The following is a 27,921-nucleotide window of genomic DNA, read 5'->3' on the forward strand; positions in this document are numbered from 1 at the left end:
TCCCCTGAGGCAGCTCACACTACCTCACCTCAAATTCCCAGGAAACTTAGAGCAGAGCCTTGGTTTCTGTGACTGGAGAGTGTCAGAGCCACAGTCCCCACACACCCATTTACAGGTGGGAAAAGGCCTCATAGCAGATGTCCCTGCAAACTGTTGGGGGCCTGCATCAAGTCAGTGTCCTTGTGACCCCACACATGGTGGGGAGATGGCATCTGGACACTGCCCTCTGGTCGGCTGGCTCACCGGCCAGCTCCTGGGGTTCGGGCACCAGTTCTGTCCTCAGAGGCCGCCATCCCAGCCTCGGTGCAGGTGCTCGTGGCACTTCTGACTCTACTGGAGCCCATTTTTGTCTCCAGAAAAGCTGTAGGTGGGCAACTAGGAGAAGTTGGCACTGCAGCTTAGAAGCTTTCAGCAGAACAACTCAGTGCATCTGTGAAGGCCCTTTATGGTCCGCCCTGTGTAACCAGGTCCCCGACTGAAAAGAACCACAGTGTTAACTGAGTGCTTCCTGCTTGTGTTAGCAGGCACACAGGAGACTTGCCAGCTGGTGTTGACTGGCAGGATCCTTATGCGACAGCAGAGAGTAGCAGGAAGCTCACACTAGTAAGCCACACTGCCTCTTGCTGGTTCTGTGGCTCCCAGGACTCCCCACACCAGCACCACAGCGCCTGGGGCAAACCTGACACTCAGGGATTGCATGGGTCTTGAACTACCTACCCTGTGAGGGGGATGCAGCCATGTCCTGCTGAGTCACCCTTTGCCCCCCGGCCCCCACCTTCAGACTGTACTGTTCTTTTTTAAATTTATTTATTTAATTTCTTTATTGGGGAATTAATGTTTTACATTGGACAGTACAGACTGCAGTGTTCTCTGTGCTTCCACCCACTCTAGAACTTAATGTGAATGGACACTGGGGTTTGAAAAGGCTTTTCCCTGATGGTTCTCATAGCCAGCCAGACTGATAGGGGACGTCTGAGTCTGATAGGCCTTCTCACATGTGGCATAAGACTGGTGTGGAGTAGTTGTGAGGTACAGGGACCGCCTCTGTTCATCTGTCCCTGTTGTTCCCTTTTGCATTCTGCTGATAGTTTCCCTCACTCCCCCCCCCCACACACACACACTCTATTACCAGTTTTAGTTGCACACAGGAGACAAAAAAGCGTTCTGGCAACCTGACTCTAAGCAAATTTTTACAAATTTCAGTACAAAATCCCATTTTTGTCCTCTGTTAAGCTATGTGACATTAAAGCCATGAGTCTGATCTCTGCATTTGGAGGCATCTCAAAAAGGAAGTTGCTGTATGTTTACAATAAATAGTTCATTAAAAAATGCTTAAGCCTGTGACGCAGAAGTCGCAGCATTGCCAAAGTCTGTGACACCATGCTTTGTGCAGATTCTCTGTAGAAAGGAATTCAACTGAAAATAGTCCTTTATTTAAATATCAGCAGTTTAGTCCCAGCTTACCCAAACTTAACATAAAATAGAATTTTTCCTTTCTGTCTTGAGATTGTTGTTTGAAAGTAAGCATTGGTTAGAGGGCCTCAGCTGTGGTGGCAGTCTGATTCCAGTGCTGCATCTCTTTTTTTTTTTATTGTTGTAATTATTGTTGTTACTGATGTCGTTGTTGTTGGGTAGGACAGAGAGAAATGGAGAGAGGAGGGGAAGACAGAGAAGGGGAGAGAAAGACAGACACCTGCAGACCTGCTTCACTGCCTGTGAAGCAATGCCCCTGCAGGTGGGGAGCCAGAGGCTCGAACCGGGATCCTTCCGCCGGTTCTTGCGCTTTGCGCTGCATGCGCTTAACCCGCCGCGCTACCGCCTGCATGTGACTCCCTGCTGCATCTCTTTTGTCCTTAGACAAACTTTGAATTACTTTGCTTTATAAAGAAGACTTTAGGTTCCAACTCACTGAAATTTATCATAGGTTGATATTTAGAACAGTGGTAAGTCTGAGGTACTCAAAGTCCGCCCTGCTTACCTGTGGTGTGGGATGGTCTGTAACAGTCTCAGTTACAGTTCATCACATTATGTCCTCAGTCTGTTTCCTGACTGATGTTACCCAGCACAGTCTCAGAGATGCTGTCACACACCTTCCAACATGAAATAGATTGCTGTTCTGTCTGAATTTTTACACATTTATCATTTAATAGTCATTTTGCTATCTGGTGTCAGCAGTTGTAGTAGTACAACCAAAATGATAAAGGCATCTTTTACTCTCCCCTTTTAAGGTAGTATAGTTTCTCAGGAGGAGAGGAAAGAAGTGTCATAGGCTCTCTTAGCCTCTTCCAGTCCTGTATTTGACAGCTCATCAAGCTGTCTATGTGTGCGCATTTGGAAATCTGGGCAGGGGCAGATGTCCATTTTGGCCAGAGCATGTGTCCAGAGCTATTTGCCCTCTGCCCTCATGCAACTTGCAGGGAAAGGAAGCAGCAGCGTTCTCTGGTCTTTGATCACGGGAGGGAACAGCTAATTGTTCTCAAGTGTTGGTGTGCGTAGCAGTTGCTGGGGATCTTGAGTTAAAGATGATTGTTCACAAGCTACATTCAAGTCTTCCTGCCCAGGGTCCATGAAGTGCCGTTGAAGCCCACGTCTGTACCACTGGTGCTTGGCTTGGTCATGTGTCATGACGTTAGGGGATGGGCAGACACAGCAGGACCTCTCCCCAGAAACTCCTACTCGAAGCTCAGGGACAAAGCTCCGTCAGCATCTCTGCTGTTTGGCTGGGGGTGAGAAGAACTGCTCTCCAGCTGGCAGGAATCAAGATGCTGTGTGCGTGGGTCAGAACGTGTAGCTGAGTGACAGAAAAACATCAGCATTTGTGTAGACTCTCTACAGAAAGTCAGAACTGAAAATGGACCTTTATTTAAATGTCAACATTAATCCCAGTTTAGCCAAACTTAACATAAAATGGAGCTTTTCTGGCAATGCCAGAGCCCAGGAGGCAGTAAAGGAAGGCAGCATCTTGAATAGGGAGTGCAAACTTGGCTTCTTTTTACTTGCTTTTTATTTGGGTATTTTAATGTTTATATGTAGTTGATTCACTGAAACCCTAGCTGAGAATTGTGTTACATGAGAAATGGCAATCCTTCTACAGTCTTTATAGCACGTTGTAGACTTTCTAGCATAGAAAGTTCTTCTGAGGGCATATCAGTGAGCAAAGAACCATAATCTAGTGGCCAAGGAAAGTCAAAAGGTCTGTGAAGTGGGGTCCAACTTGTCCATCCTCTGCAGTGGGACCCCTCAGTGAGTACCTGTCCTGGCATCTTGGCCAAGGAAAGGGAACATCTGTCTTGGCTCCTAGCTGTCTAGAAGTGACATAAAAGGTAGAATCCTATCTTTTTTACTCCCGTGGAGTTAGATTTTCTGAGGAAGATAAACTGAAGACCCTAACTAGCTTTTAGACCAGAGTAGGAGGACATGGAGCAGTCACTGATCACCCACTATTAGAGGCCCTTCCCTCCTAACTGCACACCAGTCACCTATGTAACAAGAGCAGTGTCTAGTTGAAATTCACCATCCAGATATGACAAATTTTAAGTCTTGCCTAAAGGACTTTAGTCATCAAATTTTTTTCTGTATAAGTTAATTCTACTTTATGTCATTATTATATCATCATCATTATTTCTTTCTGTATGGAATTTGGTTGAAGTTTTAAGCTATCATGAAGAGAATGTATACTTACTTAAGGTATTAAGTTAATATACTGGTATTTTCCTGGTTTCTTGCCACATTAAAAGTTACTTTGCTATGCAAATTTCAAACATTTCTCTGTATCAGATGTGTTGGAAATAGTGCATCTGTTAATGAAATATTTTCACACTATGACCTTTTATGTATAAAAGTCTTTAATATTAGTATAGACAGACAAATGATCAAATCTCATATCTGGCCTTTTCTCAATTTTTAACAGAGCATCAAGAAGAAAAATACCAACAAACAGGAGATGAGCACTTACCTGCGGTTTATTGTCTCCCGCATGAAGGAGAGGGTGAGTCCTCTGGACGGCTGTCCAGAACCCCCAACACAGCAGGCTGACAAGAAACAACTAGGAAAAGCATGGGGGGAGGGGGCGAACACATGGGGCGATGACACTTGTCACAGTTCTTTTGTTCAGTGAGTGTTGCTACAAAAAGCTTTTAGATTGTTTGGTTTTTAACACAGAAATGTCATTGGCTGCATTCGATTTACATTTTAGAATAGTATTTATCAGAATGGGAACATTTCCCTTTCATTTTTGCCTCCTGTGTGAAATCTGGGGCACAGGGCCTCCATGATGTCACCCTTCCTAACAGAAGAGGCTATAGATGTAGGATGAGAGGAGAAACACCTGTGAAGCTACCTGTGAAGCTTCCCTCACGGGCCCTGAGCTGAGCCTGGCTTCTTGTGCCTGGTGCTGTGTGCACCGTACCTGGTGAGCCATCACCAGCCCCTCACTGACATTGTGAACACTATTGATGAAAATGCTGTTACAAATACTATGGACTCTTAAGGAATGCCATATTGAACTATGTAGTGAGTGTGCGTTGTCGTGTCAAGCTTCCCAGTTATTTAGGAACTGATCTACCTGTCTACCTACACTGAAATCGGGTGTATCTACCACTGTTTCAGGCCATTGATCTTAATAAAAAGGGGAAGGACAGCAAGCACCCAATGTACAGAAGACTGGTCCACTCTGCGGTGGATGTCCCCACTATACAGGAGGTAAAGCTGCCCTATCTACTGCCCTCTGGTGACCAGTGGGAGTCCAGGAACCCTCCTGTCAGGGAGGGGCTGCTGGTCCAGGGTTCATGACCTCCTTCCATACAAGTAGCTGTCTTCTTTTAAAAAGCTAGCAGTCACAGCAGAAGCCTGCTGGGCCCGTAAAAAGCCTGGCTTAAGCAGCCTGTAAACTTTTGGTAGCTGTTTAGAGGCAACATACTATTAACAGGTCAGTTTAATATTTCAGATGTAGAAATTCTGAATGTGGTTTCTTGGTTTTAGCTGTCGCACTCCTGGGGACTTCCTTAAGGGAAAATTAAGTGAGAACTGATCTAGAACCTTGAGAAATAGTGAACTCAAACAAAGCAAAGGTAGCTGGGAAAACTTAGACTTTTAAAAAGCCATTGGTGGTCTGGTTATGGTGTACAAGACTGTAGTTTAACACCATGCCATGCCCTCAACCAAAGGTCTGTGCACTACCGTAGTTCTCACAAAGTTTGAGAGGTAGTTTGATGACTTTTTTTTTTTTTTGGCAAGTTCACATGTGAGCAAAGCCACCTAATAGTTGTCCTTCAGCTCTTTATTCCACTGAGCATAATCACCTCAAGTCCCATTAATTTTGTTCTCAAGGATGTGAGGTGATTTTTTTTTTTAATTCCAAAGTAGTTGAGTATGTTGAGTATCTCTCAATTTCTTCATCCTCCAATAGTCCTTCAGTGAGCACTGGGTTGCTTCCATTTCTTGGCTGCTGTGAATAGTACAGCTGCGAATGTAGAGCTGGGGGGTGGTGCGGCCAGCTAAACTCACGTATTGCCGTACACCGGGACCTGATTCAAGCTCCCCACCTGCAAGAGCGGACACTTCGTGAGTGGGGAAGCAAGTCTGCAGGTGTCTGTCTTTCTCCCTCTCAAATAAAATAGAAGGGGGCGGGGAGGGGAATGCCCACTGGCCCACTGAGCCCCAACAATAACCCTGGTGGCAAAAATAAATTAAAAAACAGAACAGTGTTTTCATACCCTTGACAGAAGCCTAGGAGTGAGACTGCTAGGTCATACAGTATTTCCATTCTTAATTTTCTTTATCTTTCTTTGTTGGGTATAGACAGTCAGAAATTGAGAGAGGTGAGGGAGAGACCTCTGCTTGACCACTCGCAAAGCTTTCCCCCTACAGAGGGGACCTAGGGGCTCAAATCTGGGTCCTTGTGCGTCGTAACTTGTATGTTCAATCAGGTGTACCACCACCTCGCCCCAAAACTTAATTATTCTTAATTTACCAAACCTAAACAGAGTGGTTCATGAATTGTTAGTTTGTAAATTACAAATTGTAGTAGAATCCCATGGGCTTAAGACATGTTTCAACTTAGGTCTGTTAACATTCTGTTAACCTTTTAAAATCTTTGTCTTGTAATTGTAGAGAAACCACAGAAATAACATTAAGTCACATTAAAGACTCCCTCATCTCCTTAGCAACTGAGAAAGTTTGCAAGCTCTATTACTTCAGTGAAATAAAGGTAAAATGAAGGTTGTTCCTTAGAATGGCGAGCTGATCTCAACATTCTAGTCCCCCACCCACCCACCCATACATTTCACAGTCCCTTAGGCAGGGGCTCTGCCTGACCCAGCGAGGACACCAGTGGGCTAGCTGGTCTCCTGACGGTGTCCTGTTAGCAATCTGTGAGTGAGTGTGCAGTTGGTTATAAGCACCCGGCAGGGCAAGTCACCTTCAGCCGAGGAGCGTTGGGAGCCCTCTATGAAAAATGGCACCAGACCTGAATTGGGGGCTTTCCGCAGGAAGGTGGGTTCTTAATTATTGGGTGAGGCTTTAGCATTCCAGACTGCTTCCAGGCAGATTTCCTACCCTCCAGGGTAAGACATCTCCTTGCTACCACATCTGGGTTTTATCACCCTCTCATTGAAAAGCCCCTCCCCGGTCCCCCTGAAAAATTTTCTCCTCTGTAATCCTTCTCTTGGCAGCTACAGAAAAGCCAGTGACAGGAATCTTTATACACGTGTCACTGTCATGGGAGCGACGCTGGCCTTGCTTAGGTGAATGGAAGACTTTGAAGTTCTAATTTTTAGATCAGCATCGAATCCCAACTCAGAATTACGAGCATATCTTCTGTGTAGCATTGACAGACTGTCAGGCTAACAGTTCTACTTTTTGCTCAGCCTTTACTTTCCTGAGTTAGAGAAATCTTCACAGACCAGCTAAGCAGAGTTTTTCACTGCATGCAGGGTTATTGGCAGCGCTCCTCAAGGCTGCAGATGTGCAGACTGCAACGTTTTTCTGTCAACAAGTCAGTGTACCGTAGAGCAGAACGGACAGGAAACCTGGTGACACACCTCAGCGAGCTGCAGATAGGCTAGTGGAGGAATCATCTGGGGAACTCTGCTTGACCCTGCTTCCGACCCACTAGCCTAACGCAGACAGTGACTTTTACGAGCAGCTCTTGCCCGTTTGTTTTTGCTTCTCCAGAAAGTGAATGAAGGGAAATACCGAAGTTATGAAGAGTTCAAGGCCGACGCCCAGCTGCTTCTCCACAACACAGTGATTTTCTACGGAGGTTGGCTATTCCCTGCATGTCTGGTTATGTTGAGGAATGTCTTAAGCAAAGCATTAGACTTAAACCAATTCTATAGTGATTTGAAAGTAGGTGATGAGGTTAGGGTTTAAGCTTAAGAGCATTTGGTAGTTACGGTTTATGGAATTGCACGGCCAGAATCTGAACACTAATTGTTCTTTCTCGTGGTAGTTCCCCATAAAAGCTTGACTGAGAGGCATGCTGTATCTGGGGGCTGTATCAGGGGGCTTAGTGCCGCTGGCCGTAAGTCAAAGCTGCCTGTCAGATGTGTTTTGTGGCAAGAGTTCTACTCAAAACATATACTCTTGCATGAAGTGATGTACGTCCATACTTGTGTCAGGCTGTAAGAAAACATAGGTGCCCGCACTGAAGTTCAGTCTGAGCTTCTGGATTTCTGGTAATTAGCGCTCTGTCTAATTGCAGCAGACAGCGAGCAGGCGGACATGGCAAGGATGCTGTATAAAGACACGTGTCACGAGGTACTGGCTGCAATCCACATCGCTTTAGATCTGTATCTGTGAAGTCTTGCCATTCCTTTTCAATGTAATTTTATTTTCACGTTTGTGACACATGGGGGACAACTTGTAGCAGAGCTGTTAAGGTTAGTTACTAAGTAACATCTCCAGAGAAATCATTTCCTCTTCTGTAAGTACCCTTGAGAGGACTGTGACACCAAGCACTCTGTAAATATCTTCTTGGAATTTGAGTTCCTGCTCTTACATCAAATAAAATGCATATTGAGGGGGTTGGGAGGTAGGTAGTGCAGTGGATTAAGCGCACGGACCGGCATAAGGATCCTGGTTCAGGCCCCTGGATCCCCACCTGCAGAGGGGTTGCTTTGTCTCTCTCTCTCTCTCTCTCTCTCTCTCCTGTCTCTCCTGTCCAACAACAAAGGGGGGCAGGGCTCCAGGAGCAGTGGATTCATGGTGCAGGCACTGAGCCCCAGTGATACGCTGGAGGCAAGGAAAAAAAATGCATATTGAGGAAAGGTCTTTGTTGTTGTGTGTGTGCTGATCTACCTTAATTGAAACACTGGTCTTTAACCCTGCTTGCTATGTCTCCAAAGGTGCCCTGTTGTTATAAAATATTTTATTCCTTACATTTGCCCAATATTTACCACCTGCTGTGTGCAGAGTGTTGGGAAATGTGTTCTGGAAGAGGGAGACAAAAGAAACCTTTCTTTCTAAGTTGTAAAATAATGTTGGGAAGGAAAACAAGCAGGGACGAGAAGAGAGATGAGGCAGAGTTAGGGTGCTCTCACTGGGGGTGGTATTCCAGGAGGAACCTGAGTTCAGTGAAAGGGCCCGGGGCAGACTGACCGGAGGAACCCCTCCAGTATTATTTACTGAGCAATGTGAAAGTCTAACCTTCAGGAGCAGAATTCAAGCCCAGTTGCTCACGAGTGAGAGTGGCTCATTGAATGCACATAAGCACTGTGTGGAGGCTGAAGTGCTTGTCTCCCTCTTGCAGCTGGATGAACTGCAGTTGTGCAAGAACTGCTTCTACTTGTCCAATGCGCGCCCCGACAACTGGTTTTGCTATCCTTGTGTGAGTGAAATCTGCAGTTTGTTTTCTTACTCAAACTGGGTAATCTCAAAGAAAAGAAGAGGTGCCGTTGTTAAAGGTTCTATTTCTTTATAAACATCTTTCTGTGCATCATAGTACGTATAGCGTTGATTTCTTAGAGAACCACAGCATCACTCTGGCACATGTGATGCCAGGGAGCTAACTCAGGACCTCAAGCTTGAGAATTCAGTGACCCAACAGTATACATTTATGAGTATGAAAATAAAAGGGAGGGGGAGTCGGGCTGTAGTACAGCGGGCTAAGCACAGGTGGCACAAAGCACAAGGACCGGCATAAGGATCCCGGTTCGAACCCCGGCTCCCCACCTGCAGGGGAGTCGCTTCACAGGCGGTGAAGCAGGTCTGCAGGTGTCTGTCTTTCTCTCCTCTCTGTCTTCCCCTCCCTCTCTCCATTTCTCTCTGTCCTATCCAACAACGACAACAACAATAATAACTACAACAATAAAACAACAAGGGCAACAAAAGGGAATAAATAAATAAAATAAATATAAAAAAAAAGAAAAGAAAAGGTAGGAAAACAGGCTTGTTCTATATTCCTGGCCTTAAAATGAGCAGTTTGAATAAATACTGGGCCCCCTAACAGGAGACTTTGACTATTCTAAAGGCATTCTGACAAGTGACAAGAGAGCTCTGAAGGGCAGCCCCAGTGGAGCCTGACAGAACCACTGTGCTTCTCAGTCACCTGAGTCCCTGAAGTCTGGACCAGGGCGTAAAGTCCTCCCAGACTAAGCTGCAGGGACTGCCCCCATGCTGGAGAGCCAGGCTGTCACACAAAGCTCCTCTGAGAAATGAGGGTCCACCCAAGGGAGGTAAAAGACACTGTGTTTAGGAGATAGGGAAAAAGAATGAGTTACACTTGACTTATAGTTTAATGTTAATTAAGTTTTACTTTAACACTTGAAAATCATGTCACATTCTCTTTCCAGATACCTAATCATGAGTTGGTTTGGGCTAAAATGAAGGGCTTTGGGTTCTGGCCAGCCAAAGTCATGCAGAAAGAGGACAATCAGGTCGACGTGCGCTTCTTTGGTCATCATCACCAAAGGTAACCTCGTTGCCCTGTGAGATTCTGCTTATGAAGCTGGCCCGTTGGGAGTCGGGCGGTAGCAAAGCGGGTTAAGTGCATGTGGCGCAAAGGGCAAGGACCGGCGTAAGGATCCCGGTTCAGGCCCCGGCTCAGGCCCCGCCTCCCCACCTGCAGGGGAGTCGCTTCACAGACGGTGAAACAGGTCTCTTTCTCTCCCCTCTTCATTTCTCTGTCTTATCCAACAATAACAACTACAACAATAAACAAGGGCAACTAAAGAATAAATTTTTTAAAAATTATTGAACATCAAGGAAGAATCCTCTTAAGGGAGTCGGGCAGTAGCACAGCGGGTTAAAGCGCAGGTGGCGCAAAGCACAAGGACCGGTGTAAGGATCCTGGTTCGAGCTCCCGGCTCCCCCACCTGCAGGGGTCACTTCACAAGCATTGAAGCAGGTGTGCAGGAGTCTGTCTTCCCCTCCTCTCTCCATTTCTCTCTGTCTTATCCAACAATGACAGCAACAACAACAAGGGCAGCAAAAGGGAATAAATAAATATTTTAAAAAAAAAGAAATTGGTCTGTTTGGGTGGATCCGCTTGTCTTAAATGAGTAATGTGGTTAATGAGTAATGTGGTTATCTTTTGGGTCATAGATTATCCACTCAAGACGTCAGGTTTTTTTTTTTTTTTTTTTTACTTAAGAAGGCATAAAATACCTTCATACAATTTTTAAGCATGTAACCACAGGACACTTTTTATTTTTTGCCTCCAGGGTTATGGCTGGTGCTCAGTGGCTGCAGTACAAATCCACTGCTCCTGGAGGCCATTTTTCCCCATTGTTGTTGTTGTTGTTATTATTGCTGCAGTTGGATAGGACAGAGAAGGGAAGAGAAAGATACGTGCAGATCTACCTCACCGCTTGTGAACCGACCCCCCAGCAGCTGGGGACTCAAAACAGCGATATTTTTGCCAGTCCTTGCACTACCGCCTGCCCCCCCTCCCATGACACTTCTAATGCAAATTAGATTTATAAAGTTTCTGTTGCAAAGCTGAAAAGTGCATACCCAGTTGAGAGTACATGTTCCCATGCTCAAGAACTGAAGTTCAAGTCCCCAACTCCCGGTTCCAGCCCCTGGCTCCCCACCTGCAGGGGAGTCACTTCACAGGCGGTGAAGCAGGTCTGCAGGTGTCTGTCTTTCTCTCCCCCTCTCTGTCTTCCCCTCCTCTCTGCATTTCTCTCTGTCCTATCCAACAATGAACAACATCAACAATGGTAATGATAACCACAACGAGGCTACAACAACAGGGGCAACAAAAGGGGGGAAAAAATGGCCTCCAGGAGCAGTGGATTCATGGTGCAGGCACCGAGCCCAGCAGTGATCCTGGAGGGAAAAAAAAAAAAAAAAAACAAGTTGCCCCATCTAATGCCTACCTGGTAGGAATTGGTTTTCAGGGAGTCGGGCTGTAGTGCAGCGGGCTAAGCGCAGGTGGCGCAAAGCACAAGGACCAGCATAAGGAATTGGTTTTCAGCCAGTCAGAACTGCCACAATAGGTCGCCTCAGTTACAATCTCTTAACGGCGCTGTTGTCTGCAGAGCCTGGATCCCCTCAGAGAACATTCAGGACATTACAGTCAACGTGCACCGGCTGCACGTGAAGCGCAGCATGGGCTGGAAAAAGGCCTGTGACGAGCTGGAGCTGCACCAGCGTTTCCTTCGAGAAGGAAGATTCTGGAAGTCCAAGAATGAGGACCGAGGGGAGGAGGAAGCCGAATCTAGCATCTCCTCCACTAGCAATGAGCAGGTGAGAAACTGCCTCCACCAGGTTTGACATGTGGAAATCGAAGTGCCCTGCCCTCTCCCAGGACAGTCTTAGTTCTTTGCTCACCTGTGGGCCGTGGCGTGTTTCAGAGTATCTGGGATAACATGTTTTCCTTCTTGTAACACCCACAGCTGAAGGTCACTCAAGAGCCAAGAGCAAAGAAAGGAAGACGTAATCAGAGTGTGGAACCCAAAAAAGAGGTAAGTGGCCCCAAGTCAGTTACAGAGCTCCTGACCAGAATCTTCACCCAACACCTCAAATAGGCAGATATTTATTTCAAGACTGGAAAAACAGTCTTGTGCTTAAAACTGTTTGTGCTCAGCCTTGTCTAGAGCATTCAAGTACATATTTAAAATGAGGTATATATATCCTAGTGTGTATTGCACCAAAGTAAAAGACTCTGGGGTGGGATCAGGGGGAGAATCCAGGTCCTGGAACACGATGGCAGAAGATCTAGTGGGGGCTGTATTGTTATGTGGAAAACTGGGAAATGTTATACATGTACAAACTACTGTATTTACCGTCAGCTGTAATTCATTAATCCCCCAAAATAAAGAAAAATAATAATTTGAAAAAAAAATCCTAGTGTGGTTCAAACACCTGTGCAGTAAGAAATGGGTTAGGATTTCAGGTTTAAGATCAGACAAAGCTTCTGTGTAGAACTACTGTTGCTATTAGTTACATGGTTGGATCTCTTAGAACAGAATTTACCATCTTTTTATGAGAGCAGAGAACTGCTCAGCTGAGGCATATCACAGGCTTGAGGCTTTAACACATCAATGTGTCCCTGCCCAGTTACATTTTTAAAAAGTATTTTGGATGAGGGAGAGAAACACTATTCCTGGTAGCTGGGAATTGAACCAGGAGACTTAGTCATGCAAGTCCTGTACTCTACATGTAAGCCCCTTCCTCACTTTTAGGAACCAGAGCCCGAAACTGAAGCAGTGAGTTCTAGCCAGGAAATCCCCACCATGCCTCAGCCCATCGAAAAAGTCTCGGTGTCAACTCAGACCAAGAAGTTAAGTGCCTCTTCACCAAGAATGCTGCATCGAAGCACCCAGACCACCAGTGACGGAGTGTGTCAAAGCATGTGCCACGACAAATACACCAAAATTTTCAATGACTTTAAAGACCGGATGAAGTCTGATCACAAGCGAGAAACTGAGAGGGTTGTCAGAGAAGCTCTAGAAAAGGTAAAAACAGCTGGGCCCAGCTGCAGGCACAGGGAGACCAAGGTCCCGCACCCTGTTAGCTCCTCGCTCTTGAGCCTCAGCCAGCTAGTCGGTGCTTGAAACTAGGATTAAAGTGTCGTTTAGTGTTCTGATTAATGCCATTTTACAGAGGTGAGCTGTGTCGCTGAAGTATAGCTACATCTTAAGGTTTGACTAGAGATGGTCTGTCTGAATCATGAGCTGACACAGTGTTTTGTTTCCAGCTGCGTTCTGAAATGGAAGAAGAAAAAAGACAAGCTGTAAATAAAGCTATAGCCAACATGCAGGGTGAGATGGACAGAAAATGCAAGCAGGTAAAGGAGAAGTGCAAAGAAGAATTTGTAGAAGAGATCAAGAAGCTAGCAACACAGCACAAACAGCTGATCTCTCAGACCAAGAAGAAGCAGTGGGTAAATAGCGGTATTTCTTAATCTGGTTTCTGGACATGTGCAACTTTATCCTATCATCTCTCAACTTCAGAGCCCAGTCAGTATTTTTGTCGTACCACTATATTTCACAATATCTTCTCCATCCTATGCAAGTCATTTTCTTTGGGTAAGGGGACTGGTCCAGACTTAACCAGGTAGTCTCTAGTGTAAGAGTCAGGTAACAAAGGACCTTCAGATTTCCCTGCGTCCAATAAGCAACTGATGACTCAGTAACATCCCACAGGACACCCCCCCCCCAGTCTGACTGGCAGGGAAAACGGTGTGCTTCTCAAAACTTTGCTTTTACTTTGGAGTTGTATATCGTATTGTGTGAGTTTGGCGCATACAGCTTCACACTTTGATGCGTGTCAAAGTGTCACTGCATCCTCCTTCTGTTCCCGAGTCTATATTTTGGTTTTGTTGTTGTTGTTGTTGCTTTGTTTTATATCCCACATGAGTGAAATCATCCCATAACGGCTTCTCAAGTTGTACCCGTGTTGTAAGAGGCTAGGTGTCAGCCAAGTAGTAGTCTACTTAATATACATACAACAATGGCTTTTTCCAGTCATGTGTTGGTGGTTTCTGTGTACACGTATCTAGGGGCAGTGTGACTTGACTTCAACAAATCTGCATTTCCCATGGAGGAAACATCGCCAGCATGTCAGCTTCATTTTTCCACCTAGGCCATTGTCACAGGTGTCTAGTTGGATGTGCTTTTCCTTGATGAGGGGTGACAAGTCTGTGGGTCATCGCTGTCTGTGGAAAGGTTTCTGTTAAGCAACTCCCTGTTCAAACACCATCTACAGTCAGCAGGTCGCCTTTTCATGGTGACTCCTTGCTGTAAAAGGTTTTTGTTTTTCTTCATTTTGATGTAGTCTTACCTTCTCTTCTTAGCAAGCTGAGGTCTTGCACATGTGCTGTGCTAGCACTCCTGGGTTGCCTTTTGGTTTTAGATAGAGGCACCGTGGCGCCCCCCGGTGGTGCAGGGTGTTCCTGCTCCATTCTCGAGAGCATCGGCATCTCTGTAAACATTTGGCAAGTAGGGAAAACAGATGGTTAATGAAATGACTGTCACCAGGTAACACTGTGCAGTGTTACTATGCTGTTGACCTGCCTTTAGGCCATCTTCAGTGATTTTTTTAAAGATTTGTTTGCTCATTAATGGGAGAGAGAACCAGATTATCACTCCAGTACATGTGATACTGGGGCTCGGACTGGGGACCTTACCACTCGTGATCTTTTCATTTCTTTGTGGCTTCACTACTCCAGGCTGACTTTTTACCACTTACCATGTAGAGGAACAAAAGGTACCACAGCACTAAGTTCCTTTAAGGGAACTTTAAAGTTTCCTTCAAGGGAAGGTTCACAAGCAGAGAAGCAGGTGTCTCTCCTCCCCGTCCAATCTGATTTTTTTAAAGGAGCGATGGCTTTGACAGGTAAGCCTGGTGGCAATAAAAAAAGGTCCTTCAGTATGGTAAGGACTGGGTTCAATCCTGGACCATGTGCATGATAAACAAGCACACTTAATTACCGGAGGAGTCACACCTCCGGCACCCCACAGGGCTTGGTCCATACTCCCAAGGGAGAGGAGGACGAATTGTTGTGGAAAACTGAGAAATGTTACACATGTACAAACAACTGCATTTTACTGTCAACTATAAACCATTAACCTCCCCCATAAAGGGAAAAAAATAGTAGAGAACAGGAAAACAAAAAAGAAGCTTACCGTCTAAGAATTTGAGAGAGAAAGAGAGGCACCACTGCCCAGCGCCTCTCACACATTCTTTAACTCATTATTGGCTAGAGACAGAGACAGCTGCAGCCCCAGGACCTCCCCTGGGGGTTGGTCCAGAGCAATTCAGGAAATAAGTCTGCCCACATGTTTTTAAATGTGAACTGCTACGGGGAAACCACAGTGGAGGCAGGTAAGTTCCTGTTGGCCAGTGCTGCCAACGTCGTCTCTTGTGCTTGCTCCCAAGTTTAAACGGTGCTCATGGTTTTGTCTGCAGTGCTATAACTGCGAGGAGGAGGCCATGTACCACTGCTGCTGGAACACGTCCTACTGCTCCATCAAGTGCCAGCAGGAGCACTGGCATGCTGAACACAAGCGCACCTGTCGCCGGAAAAGATGAAGGCTGGCTGCTGCTTCCTGAGAGTTGCCGACAATTCCTCTGCTCAGACACAGCGGTTTTTCTTTCCAAGAAGCCAAATTGTTTAGAAGTCGCTTCCCATTTTGCACCAGCCTTTAAACACTTTTCGTGAAGAAATTTTGCACAGTAGTTTAAATCTTTTTGTTAATGCTCCTCTGGAGTTTTTCAGGGGGTCAATGTAACATCAGTGGAGGGTATTATTTTAAATGAATTTTAATTGAGAATTTGTTGCATTTTCAGCAAATTTTAAAACATTTTTAGGTTTTACAGAGATTTTAACCTTTAAACAACAGATCTTTAAAAACCGATAGGTGAGTACAAGTGGGTTTAACACAGAAACATCAGCGTGGATCTGAATGTAGGAGGAGCTCCTGAATTGTGTTGGAATAAAACTACCTGGATGTGAAATGTGTTTCTTATCCTGGCTGAGCTGGTGTGTTCAGCTGCTGTCACTGTCTCGGCATTATCTGTGGTCATGCCAGTGGGTGTATGAGTGAATTTAGGGAACAGGGTTGACACAGCAGGTGCTAGTCCTGCATATTTTTTCTTAAATATTTCCCAATTGTGTTTTTCATTATTTCTTTTCAATATATAACTTTTATAACAAATTACTAGCTTTGATCTTGTAGTTTAAAATTGCAGGGAACTGGGGTAATCTTTTACTGAGCTGGATCTTAGAGAAAATGAATATTTAAATTTTAAAGTTTGCACATTTCATCTTTGTCCTAACAAGAGTGCTTATAACAAAATAAAACAAAAAGCCAAAAACTACCTTTATGGATATGAGGCAGACGAAGTCTTTAATGCTTCCCTTCCCTCCCAAGTGTCATCTGATGGCCTGTTTTCTGGTGTCACCTCATAGACTACATTAATACAAAAAGGAAAAACAAAAAAGCACTTACGTTTCCCGGGAGCCGCCATGTTCGTAGTGCTGGGCCGCTGCCCACTGATGAATCCCATCACTGTACACAGAATGAAGAAAAATGCATGTTAATATACTTGTATCAAAGATGCCGTGATTTGTAAAAAGTCTGTATTTTGCGGAATGTCTGGATTAAGAAACATTACCCAATAGGAATGGATCGACAGTTGAATAATGATTTTTATACACAGATATATAAAATAGCCAGGACAACTTAAATTACTTTAAAAAAAAATTGTTTTCAAAGACTGATGTTAGACCAAGTCCAATTCCCATTTCTGATTTAGTTTTTTTTTTAAAGGCTAGAAGTCCTTTGTAAATATTTATTTAGACCTTCGATATTTATTAAAGCTGTCACACAACAGAAGTGGGAAAATCAGGAGAAAAACCTTTAAAAAGTTTTCTCCCAGTTTGTCAGGGACACGCTAAAAAGACGGAATGCAGTTCTTCTGTGACATGACTGTCACACACACTGCAGTGCCACGAGTCAAGGGACTGGCCGAGGCCATGGACACGGTGCCAGGCCCAGCCCGGCCCCGTGGCTGAGCGATGAGTTAGTGGGCTGTCAGACTGACGGTGTAACCAGGAATGCTGACCTTCTCTGATTGCTTTTCCAAAGTTTTAAGACTTCGATCCATCCCTATGCGAGCAAGTTATTGTGGAAATATTTTTTGGTGTAAAATCATCCCAGAACATGTACTGTTTAACTGGTAGCTGCATGACAGTGAGATCCGTGTCCCTTTGGCTTTTTTGTCTCCGTTGGCACGGCCGCACATTTCCAAGTTACTACAGCGTGAACTGTGTGTTTAAAAAAAAAAAAATACAAAAAAAGATTGTGGCCTGGTTTTGTAAAAGTTTTAGGTAAAATTATAATGGATTGTTTTAGGAATCATTATTAAAAATTTTCTGCAAATCAAAGCTATATCAAGGTGTCGAGCTTAGCCACTATGCACATTGTAATTATTCATTGTGGCTGTCCAGTTTTATGATGCATTCTGGCATTTTGTAAGCTGCTCTGACTAGCAATATATAGATTCATTTAATGTGTTAACATTGGTTAATAAATGTATTTAAAAAAAAACAAAAACTGCCTTTAGTAAATCATTGACTCAGCCTGGCTCCACCTGTGGTGGTCACGCTCCGTCAGAAGCCCTGGGGGACTGTCACTTTCTATAAAACCAGGGGGTCAGGCACAGCGGGTTAAGTGCACATGGCATGGAGCATAAGGATCCGTTTGAACCCCTGGCACCCCACCTGCAAGGGGGTCACTTCACAGGTAGTGAAGCAGGTCAGTAGGTGTCTGTCTTTCTCTCCCCACCTCCTCTCTCGATTTCTCTCTTTCCTTTCCAATAACAGCAGCAGCAATGACAACAAGGGCAACAAAATGGGAAAAATGGCCTCCAGAGGCAGTGGGTTCGGTAATGCAGGCACCGAGCCCTAGTGATAACCCTGGAGGCAAAAAAAAAAAAGATTAAAAAATAATAAATGAAAAAATCTTTTAAAAAAAAAAACGGGAAGAGTTCACACATACTTTAAGCTGCATTCACACTGTTTCTCAAAGACTCAGAATACTTTCCACCAAGTCTTGGAAAATTCATGTCTCTTTGACTGCTTGTAAAGCCTATTTTCTTAACTGTTATGAATGCTGAATGCCGAATGCACAGATGGAAATTACTCAGTCACCTTAGGCAGGAGCATCAGTTTCAAGTCCCCATCACGGTGGCCCATTCACTAACGCCGGGCTGCAGCCAGCTCTCCTCCCTCCCGAGAGACCACGTTAGCTGCCTGCAGTAGGAGTTCAGTGATTCTCAAACCCTGGGCATAAGGATATCCCAGGGAGCTCGAGACATTCTTGGGACCACTTGGTAAAACTTTTTCTTGAAAAACCCGTGTGCACACAATATGATGTATAAAATGTCAGTACTTTACAAATCACTAACACCTACCTGCCGACTCCCCAGATCAGGAGTCCCTCTCCAAGGACAGCACCGATGTGATGATTAGACCCCTCAGATGTGCTCACACAGGACTCTGGTCATGATGCAGACTCTTGGTGCCACATGTCACTGTTCAAGCCAACTGGTCTCTGAGGCCATGCGGATGAGGAGGCTCACTAGCCTGTGTAAAACAAAAGGTCGACATCAAAACACATGTGGAGACTTCCAACTTTCTACTAATAACTATATGAAAAAGGAACAGATGAAACTAATTTTAATATATGCCTCAGAACTTAATATATCTGGGGATAGGGCGGTATTGCAGCGTGTTGAGCGCACCTGGCGCCAAGCACAAGGACCGGCCTAAGGATCCCAGTTCGAGCCCCTGGCTCCCCACCTGCAGAGGAGTCGCTTCACAGGCGGTGAAGCAGGTCTGCTATTGGGCATTACACCAGACCCTCTGCTCCATCGCTGATACTATTTACATAATCATTGTTTTGCCTGAGGCCCACCCTGCCTGCAGGGTATTGGTTAATCCCATTGGTTAGAACCTTCACAGCAACTGCTATGGAAGCTTTCTACCTTCACACACTCTTTTCTCCACCCCCTCTCCTAGCCATTTCCTTTTCCCACTTGCCACTTCCAGTTTCTGAGACATAAAAAGCATCGTCTCTGACCAATAAAGGCATTGCGTTGAGTTCCCGCTCTGCCACGAGTTCCTGGTCTCTCTCCTGTTGCTGAGTAAGCAGCAGCCAGGCTGGCTCTCTCCAACCCAGAGAGCACGTGCCAGGGAAGAAATACCCACAACGCTAGCCCGGCAGTCTGCAGGTGTCTATCTCTTTCCCTCTCTGTCTTCCCCTCCTCTCTCCATTTCTCTCTGTCCTATCCAACAATGAACGACATCAACAATAACAATAATAACCGCAACGAGGCTACAACAACAAGAGCAACAAAGGGGAAGAAATGGCCTCCAGGAGCGGTGGATTCATGGTGCAGGCACCGAGCCCCAGCAATAACCCTGGAGGCAAAAAAAAAGAGAATATATCCAAAAATTCCAAAATAGTTCACCTGTCAATATGAAGTCCTCAGAACCCAGTATGTTTTGTGTTTTCAGTCCATCTGTATTGGACTGACATCTCAGGTCAGATGAGCTGGAGACCCCCTGACAGAGCACCCTAAAAACTTAGTCTTAACACCCTAACTTAACTTAGTCTTAGCACCCTAAAAACACCAGCTTAGTCTTAGGTGCTCCATCAGCACCTCAGATGTCAGCTATCACTTGACAGGTGTTTACTAGTGGGCTGACTTCACATCTGGGTGGGGTTGGCCCTCTCATATGTGCCAGAGCTAAGCAGTGCCATGTTCTGATAGATTTTTAAAAAGAAGGGGGTGGGGGAGTCGGGTGGTGGTGCGGCAGGTTACGTGCAAGTGGCACAAAGTGCAAGGACCAGCATAAGGACCCCAGTTCAAGGATCCCGGTTCAAGCCCCTGGCTCCCCACCTGCAGGGGAGTCACTTCACAGGCGGTGAAGCAGGTCTGCACGTTGTGTCTCTCCCCCCCGTCTTCTCCTCTCTCCATTTCTCCTATCCAACAACGATGACATCGATAACAACAATAAAACAAAAAGGGAATAAATTTTTAAAAATTAAAAAGAAAAGGGGGGGTGGTAGTGCAGCAGGTTAAGCACATGGCACAAGGACCAGCCTAAGGATACCAGTTTGAGCCCTCAACTCCCCACCTGCAGAGGGGGTCACTTCTCAAGCGTCGAAGCAAGTCTGCAGGTGTCTCTCTCTCTCCCCCTCTTCTGTCTTCCCCCTCCTCTCTCGATTTCTCTCTGTCCTATCTGACAACAACAATAAGGACAAAATGGGGGGGGAAGCCTCTAGGAGCAATGGATTCATAATACAGGCACTGAGCCCCAGCAATAACCCTGGAGGCAAAAAAAGAAATGGGGGTGGGGGTGGGGGGGTTCTTAGCAATGTTTACCAAATGAGCTTTTGGAGGGATGGCTCTTGGTCTCTTTTAGCCTGAGTTCTTGGAAATCAGCACAAGTTGTCAACTGCCGTTTCAGTTAGGCAGCCCTCTCAGGGATCCTAAGGGCCAGTGGTTGGAAAACCTTTATCCAGTCCAGCTCCATGGCAGGCACCCAGAGCCGCTCCGTCAACACCCCCTGGGCCTGGGAGAGAGAGCAGGGGTAGCAGCTGTCAGGGGGTGCGCCACCTTCCAGGCGCAGAGTGTAACAGTATGGAAGGTTAAAGAATCTCTGAAGACGGTTCACAGCAGTCACTTAGCAGGTTTGAACTCCAGCATGTATTAGATACTGAGCAAGGGACGGTGAGCAGAGCAGACACTGCCTGTCCCTGGAAGCACGCATGCTAGCGGGGGTGCCGATCAAGTCCAGTAACCACCGCAGTTGGAGCCTGGAGAGAGAGCAGGGCGTGTGTAGACTACGGCAGGAGAAGCTGCTCAGCCACCCAGCGTCAACTGCTTGTTCTCAGTTTCCACTACAGACGGGGCTTGGCTCTACGTGGTCTGCTGGGTTACCGCTACCGGGGCCAGCCAGTTGAAGCCAATGAGAGGGCTGCTGGATGGATGCCTGGGGCAGAGGACCTACTGAAGAGAAGTGGTCAGCGGGACCCACCCAGCCCCATCTGCCGGGACCAAGGCACCTGCATCTGGAGGACATAGGAGGAACGTGGTATCTGGCCAGAGACACAGGCAGTGGAAGAAAAAGGAACTGTGGGCTTAGGATTTCAAATATGTGCATCATGGTGGATGTGGTACTCTGCCCCTATTAAATCATCAGTAAAATCGTTACTCACACTGGATCCCAAGACATGTGGAACCTGCAAAGCCCACCCTCAGAACATGAGAAAATATTCACAAGTCAGGGGCAGGGCAGGTGTCTCTTCCTCTCCTCTCAAAATAATAATAATAATGAATGAATAAATGAAAAATGGGGGGAGGGGCTGGTTGTGGTGCAGCTGGTAGAGCTCGCATGCTACTCTGCCCAAGGACCCAGGTTCAAGCCCCCAATCCCTACAAGCAGTAAAGCAGTGCTGCAGGTGTCTCTTTTTCTCCCCTCTCCTGCTCAACTTCTGTCTCATCAATAAAAAGAAGAGGGGGCCGGTAGTGCAGCAGGTTAAGCGCACATGGTGCCAAGTCAAGGACCTGCGAAAGGATCCCGGTTCGAGTCCCCAGCTTCCTATCTGCAAGGGAGTTGCTTCACAAGCGATGAAGCAGGTCTGCAGGTCTCTATCTTTCTCTCTTTCCCCCCCAACCCCGTCTTCCCCTCCTCTCTTGATTTTTCTGTCCTATCCAACAACAACTATAACAATAACAACAACAACAAGGGCGACAAAATGGGGAAAATGGCCTCCAGGAGCAGTGGATTCATAGTGCAGGCACCGAGGCCCATCGATAAACCTGGAGGCAAAAAAGAAAAGAAAAAAAGAAAGGCTTCCAGGAGCAGCAATCCCCTGGTGCCAGAAAGAAAAAAGGAAGCAAAGAAAACATTCACAAGCCATCTATTTGATAAGTGATTTTAAAAAATGTTTAAGGGGGTTGGGCGGTAGCACAGTGGGTTAAGCGCACATGGTGCCAAGTCAAGGACCTGCGAAAGGATCCCGGTTCGAGTCCCCAGCTTCCTATCTGCAAGGGAGTTGCTTCACAAGCGATGAAGCAGGTCTGCAGGTCTCTATCTTTCTCTCTTTCCCCCCCAACCCCGTCTTCCCCTCCTCTCTTGATTTTTCTGTCCTATCCAACAACTATAACAATAACAACAACAACAAGGGCGACAAAATGGGGAAAATGGCCTCCAGGAGCAGTGGATTCGTAGTGCAGGCACCGAGGCCCATCGATAAACCTGGAGGCAAAAAAGAAAAGAAAAAAAGAAAGGTTTCCAGGAGCAGCAATCCCCTGGTGCCAGAAAGAAAAAAGGAAGCAAAGAAAACATTCACAAGCCATCTATTTGATAAGTGATTTTAAAAAATGTTTAAGGGGGTTGGGCGGTAGCACAGTGGGTTAAGCGCACATGGTGCCAAGTCAAGGACCTGCGAAAGGATCCCGGTTCGAGTCCCCAGCTTCCTATCTGCAAGGGAGTTGCTTCACAAGCGATGAAGCAGGTCTGCAGGTCTCTATCTTTCTCTCTTTCCCCCCCAACCCCGTCTTCCCCTCCTCTCTTGATTTTTCTGTCCTATCCAACAACTATAACAATAACAACAACAACAAGGGCGACAAAATGGGGAAAATGGCCTCCAGGAGCAGTGGATTCGTAGTGCAGGCACCGAGGCCCATCGATAAACCTGGAGGCAAAAAAGAAAAGAAAAAAAGAAAGGCTTCCAGGAGCAGCAATCCCCTGGTGCCAGAAAGAAAAAAGGAAGCAAAGAAAACATTCACAAGCCATCTATTTGATAAGTGATTTTAAAAAATGTTTAAGGGGGTTGGGCGGTAGCACAGTGGGTTAAGCGCACATGGCACAAAGCACAAGGACCGGCGTGAGGATCCTGGTTCGAGTCCCCGGCTCCCCACCTGCAGGGGCGTCACTTCACAGGCAGTGAAGCAGGTCTGCAGGTGTCTGTCTTTCTCTCCTCCTCTGTCTTCCCCTCCTCTCTCCATTTCTCTCTGTCCTATCTAATAACAAGGACATCAATAACAATGATAATATTAACCCCAACAACGGTAAACCAGCCAGGGTAACAAAATGGGAAAATGGCCTCCAGGAGCAGTGGATTTGTGGTGCAGGCACCAAGCCCCGGCAATAACCCTGGAGGCAAAAAAAAAAAAAAAAAAAAAAAAAAACCCTGTTTAAAATGAACCAGTTTCAAGTCAAAGTCAACAAGAGAGAGCAAGAAAGAGAGAGAGACAGAGAGACAGAGACCCCACACAGGAACTTAGCAGCTCTCATGCCTGCAGGTCCAGAGACCAGGCAGCAGAATTGGGGGGGGGGGGGCAGAGCACTCCTAGATCACACAGCAGGAGACACCCTGCTCGCCATCTCTGCTCACTCTTCAGGGGACAGGCCAGCTCAGGGAGCTGTGGAAGCTCAGGCTCAGGCCAAGCCTCCAGCTGAGGGTCACCCAGGAACTGTGCAGATAAACCGAGCTAAATTTTCTCTGGTAATGAAAAATGGGGGTGGGGATGGGGAGGGAGGAAGGCACCAGTCCCCTTCCTTTGAGGTGCATTTTAAAGGGGATCCTGAGAGATCAGCCTTTACAGCCTGCGCCCAATTCCAGCAGCTGTCTCTGCCAGCCTGGGGTGCAAACAGCACCCCTGAAAACCCACCTTCCCAGCACTGTCACTAGGACCTTTCAGTGGGGCTGCAGGAGGTAGCTGAGACACCACCACCTCACAGGACCCCTCAGCCCCCCCAATACACCTCTTCTTTCTCCCCACAACTCCCCCCACCATGACAGGCCTCCCATGGAGGCAGCTGTGGCCCATTTCCAGTGCCACGTGGTCTGACAGACATGGACACAGTCCACAGAAGGAGAGCCTGGTCTTAGGACATTTACAAAATACCCCTTACTGGTATTCGGCCCTGGAAGTGCCTTAAGGCAGGCGGCAGCGTCCCCACCTGTGACTCCCGTCCCCCAGGAAACCTCAGACATTCTGTTAGAGCAGAACTGCATGAAGCTGGCCTGCCTGGGGGGCCCCTGGGACTCCCCCATCTCTGCAAGACTCTGCAGGTGTCTGGAGGACCCTGATTTTCTGTGGGACCCCATCTCTACAGGACCCGTCTCTGTGGGACTGCCATCATGCTGGAGCCTATCTCTACTGGGGCCGTATCTCTGGTAGTACTGCGTCTCTGCAGGACCCCATATCTGAGGACTCCGAGACTCAGCAGGTCTTTCCCGGCTGCCTACAAACTACAAGGTGAACTACAAGGTCAGCCAGACACACGCTAAGTAGACTCCTCTCCCAGACATACCGCTAGATGCCGAAGCTAACTCCTCCTGCAGTCCCCTGCGTACACTTCACGGCCTCTGCACGCATGGATCCCGCCCCCGGCAGTCACAAGCATTGGGTCAAAGTTGGCTGAAGTGTCAGGACACCTGGCAGCTGACAGTGAGCTGCCCAGACTGTAATCCTAACTGGGGGAGGCCCTCGAGTCTCCAAACCCTCAGCAACCCATGCCCACCCCACCCGCCCGCCCGCCCCTACCCCACTTGGCTTCTGCCCCTGAACCTGGAGCTGCAGCAAACAAGATTCCACAGGGACACGTGTGTTGGGGGTCAGAGCCATGGGGGGTTTAGAGCCTTTTGGGGTCACTTACGTCCTGAGGGGCCAAGCTGCCACAGGGCCACCATACGGAGGAGCTGGGCTTATGTCATGCTGTGCTGCGTGACTGCTTCTCCCACAGGTGACTGACTCCCGAGGTGAGGAGCATGGTTGGTGGAGGGAGTCTGTCTCTGCATCTGTGCCTCCAGCTGGCAGGATCGAAGGAGGCGGCCCGAGTCCCGTCTTAGCCTGTGTCCCCCACACCCATTCACTCACCATCTCAGGGCTCTTCCTGGAATGTCACCTCTCCAGTGATCAGCATGTTTCCTTCTGCCCTACTGCGTCTCTGGCATTTCCTCTGACGTGTCACAAAGTGTGCAGGCGGGTGGGGGTCGTGGCCTCACCCATCTTCAGTGATAGCAGGCAGCCTGGACAGCACCTCCTGCGGGGCCAGAGAGAGCCCGCCCATCCCCAGAGAAGCCAGATGGCAGCACAATGCTGCCCACAGTCCAGCTCAGTCGTAGGGAGGCAGTGGTGCCCAGGCATCTGCCCCAGCTCAGAACAGGCCACATGACCATCCACACAAGCCTGTGAGGCTAAGGAGGGCTGGGGTGTTGGGACATGGGCTCTCCAGGACCAGCAAGACAGAGGGGGCAGAGCCGCCAGTGGCGGAAGGACAAGGCGCTGTAGAGACCGCAGCCACAGATGTGGTGCACACACGTGCACACGAGACACCCTTGCACCTGGCCATGGTGAGGGGCTAGCCAGGGGCCCCTACTGTGAGCCCGCCCCTCCCCCTCCCCCTCCCCCCAGCCACCGGTCCTCCATCCGGGGAATCGGGTCTCCTTTGCAATATTCTGCTCTGGCCCCAGAGCCCCTTTATGTTCCCAAGACGGGTACCCAACTGGCCAGGAAACGGTCTTGAACACAGCTGGGGGAGGGGATGGCCAAGCCAACAAGAAGGTTCCCGGCAGCGCTCAGCTCAGCCACAGGGAAGGCTGTCCCTCCGTGCCTGGCAGCTGAGGAGCCGTTCACCTGTCACTGCTTTCCAGAAGACAGAGCCAGAAGTCCTGTCCCAGACGCCAGAGGTGGATGGAAACCAAGGACTGACACACAGAACGCACACCTGCTGTTTGTCCCAAAAAGTGATCAGTGATTTGTATACTTGCAGCAGCAGATGAACAAATACAATCAGATATATTTAAAATAATTTAAAAAAAACAAAAAACACTGCACAAAACATTTGTTGCAGTAAATGCTCACATCAAAGTTTCAACATTATTCAAAGTACGGTCATTTGCACGAGTGAGGAATGTGCGACGAATCACGTCAACAAGAGTCAGTGACCCTCCCGCCTGCGGCCCGTCCTCCCGTGTACACTGTCCCCGGGGCCAGCTCACAGGACGCCCATTAAGAAACGGCTATTTTCAGAGCAACAAAAATAAAAGCTTTTATTTGTTCATTTGAATATAAAACAGGCGTTATCACAGATGTACAAAGCTTACTGGTGGTTTAACATACGAGAAGGTCGCCGGCGTCTGCACATAAAAATCTGGTTTGAAACCGCGGATCGGCTGAATACAGGAGTTTAAACAGTCACCACACTCTATGAAATAACGCTGCTCACATTCAACTGATGAAGGGACCGTTCCCCTTGGGTAAAGTGTCAAGCAGGATTAAATATATAGAATAAACAAGCACCATGAGGAAGCCGCCCTGGGGTCTGCGTCCGGTGTCCCTCTGTCCCGTGTCCCCTTCTTTTGTACAAGCTGATAGCACAGTTTTGTCTGACTTCCAAAGGACAAGGTCACAAGACAAGCATGGGTCACAGTCTGGGGACGTGTCTACAGCACAGCTGCCGGCGCACAGCGATCTCCCTTATTGCTGAAACGGGCGGTGCAGCGTCTCACACACAGGCCCGGCCCCCGGCCCTGCTCAGACCTGGCCACCCTGGGACTGAGGGTGCCAGCCAGGTTTCTGGGAGCCAAGCTACTGGGGTGGGGGTGGGGGTAACTGGCACCTCCTGGCTTCCAACACCACCTGTATCTCCCCAGAAATGGAACCACCATTGTCTCCTAGACTCGTCTAAAACCTGAACCCCACTTCCTAAAGGGGTGTGTGTATGTGTGTGTGTCTGTGTGTGAGAGAGAGACAGAGAGAAAATGCCTTTTTTTTCTGTGTGTGGTGGGGGGTGGAGACTGTAGGAATGTGCATTTGAAACAGAAATAATTCTCACACCGCAACGAAGTCTAAACGATACTGTAAGTGTCAAATGATGTGTGGAGACGGAAGGGTGCACCCCACACACACATGCAGACAAATTAAAATGGGGGAAAAAATAAGAGGAAAAAAATACACCGCTTAAAGTTTTTAAAAAACAAGGAGCCTTGGATCTCAGAAGTCAAACAAAACTCTCTCAGCAAAAGGGCTCACTGCTGGCGGGGGCGGTGGAGAGGTCCTCACCACAGAAGGTGGCCCGTGCCTGTGACAAGCATGTTCCTGGGGGCGCCGCTGTGGGGCCCCCTTGGCCGAGGACTCCTCCTGGCCGGAGCTCAACTGGCCACTCCAGCCCAGCAGCACTCGGGCAGCGGCGAGCCAGGTCCCGGGAGGTGAGCCTGTCCGCTCGGCAGTGGCCGGCTGTGACACTGGCAAGAGCCTGGGTGCCCCTGCGGGTGCAGCAAGAACAAAAGCTGCCCACAGCATGGAGGCTGCGGGGGGTGGTGGGAGCCGCCTGGCATGCACACCTGGCCTCCTGGCCCCGGGTGCCAGGTGGGGTGGCGCCTTGGCCGCCGAGAGTGAGAGTCCATCTACTACAGTGGGCACCATGCAAGTGACAGTCCGCGTCCGGGACGCCATGTTTCCTTCCACTAGTGATTTATGGCCATATATATATATTTGTTGTGATACTATCCACGCAAGATAATACAACACTTTTTTTTATATTAGCAAACATTACAAGACTTTAATATTCTTGAATGTTCTTCTCTTTTTTATACTTCTAAAGAGATCAAAATAAATTAAACGCTTTGTACATAATTACATAGGAAGTTAACTTATTTTATCTTTTGAGTTTAGTACAAAGATATCTGCAAGACAGTTGCCGAAATACACCTTATGTATAATCTCCTCTTGCTCTATGCTAACTGGGAAGGCCGTCACTTGGCCACAGTCTCTCCAGCGCATTTCTGACGACGAGAGCAGCTGTGAATCTAGCTGGCGGGTGCAGTTCGGAAGGTCGTTCCTTTCGTACCTTAACGATCTTTCCTCAGGGATGAGCTCTGGCGATGGCTTCGGTTACTACCAGCTCCATGCCACTGAGACTCCATGACACATTAAAACAGAAAA

At 47.5% G+C, this 27,921-nt stretch overlaps 1 protein-coding gene across 9 annotated transcripts in view; it reads left to right on the top strand.

The window, feature by feature from the left end:
- The window catches only part of ZMYND11 (zinc finger MYND-type containing 11), an 84,014-nt gene extending 66,507 nt beyond the window's left edge, over window positions 1-17,507 (top strand). For all 9 annotated transcript variants that reach the window (XM_060192366.1, XM_060192365.1, XM_060192367.1 and 6 more), the window contains 11 exons: window positions 3,911-3,988; window positions 4,609-4,701; window positions 7,174-7,261; window positions 7,703-7,758; window positions 8,750-8,827; window positions 9,792-9,910; window positions 11,484-11,691; window positions 11,841-11,909; window positions 12,630-12,902; window positions 13,145-13,330; window positions 15,358-17,507. In XM_060192366.1, coding sequence (XP_060048349.1) covers window positions 3,911-3,988; window positions 4,609-4,701; window positions 7,174-7,261; window positions 7,703-7,758; window positions 8,750-8,827; window positions 9,792-9,910; window positions 11,484-11,691; window positions 11,841-11,909; window positions 12,630-12,902; window positions 13,145-13,330; window positions 15,358-15,480 — 1,371 coding nt within the window. In that variant the 3' untranslated portion in view covers window positions 15,481-17,507. The remainder of the gene's footprint in view (window positions 1-3,910; window positions 3,989-4,608; window positions 4,702-7,173; window positions 7,262-7,702; window positions 7,759-8,749; window positions 8,828-9,791; window positions 9,911-11,483; window positions 11,692-11,840; window positions 11,910-12,629; window positions 12,903-13,144; window positions 13,331-15,357) is intronic.
- Window positions 17,508-27,921: the final 10,414 nt, after the last annotated feature.

This window comes from Erinaceus europaeus, chromosome 6 (genome assembly GCF_950295315.1).
Source record: "Erinaceus europaeus chromosome 6, mEriEur2.1, whole genome shotgun sequence".
Lineage (NCBI taxonomy): Eukaryota > Metazoa > Chordata > Mammalia > Eulipotyphla > Erinaceidae > Erinaceus > Erinaceus europaeus.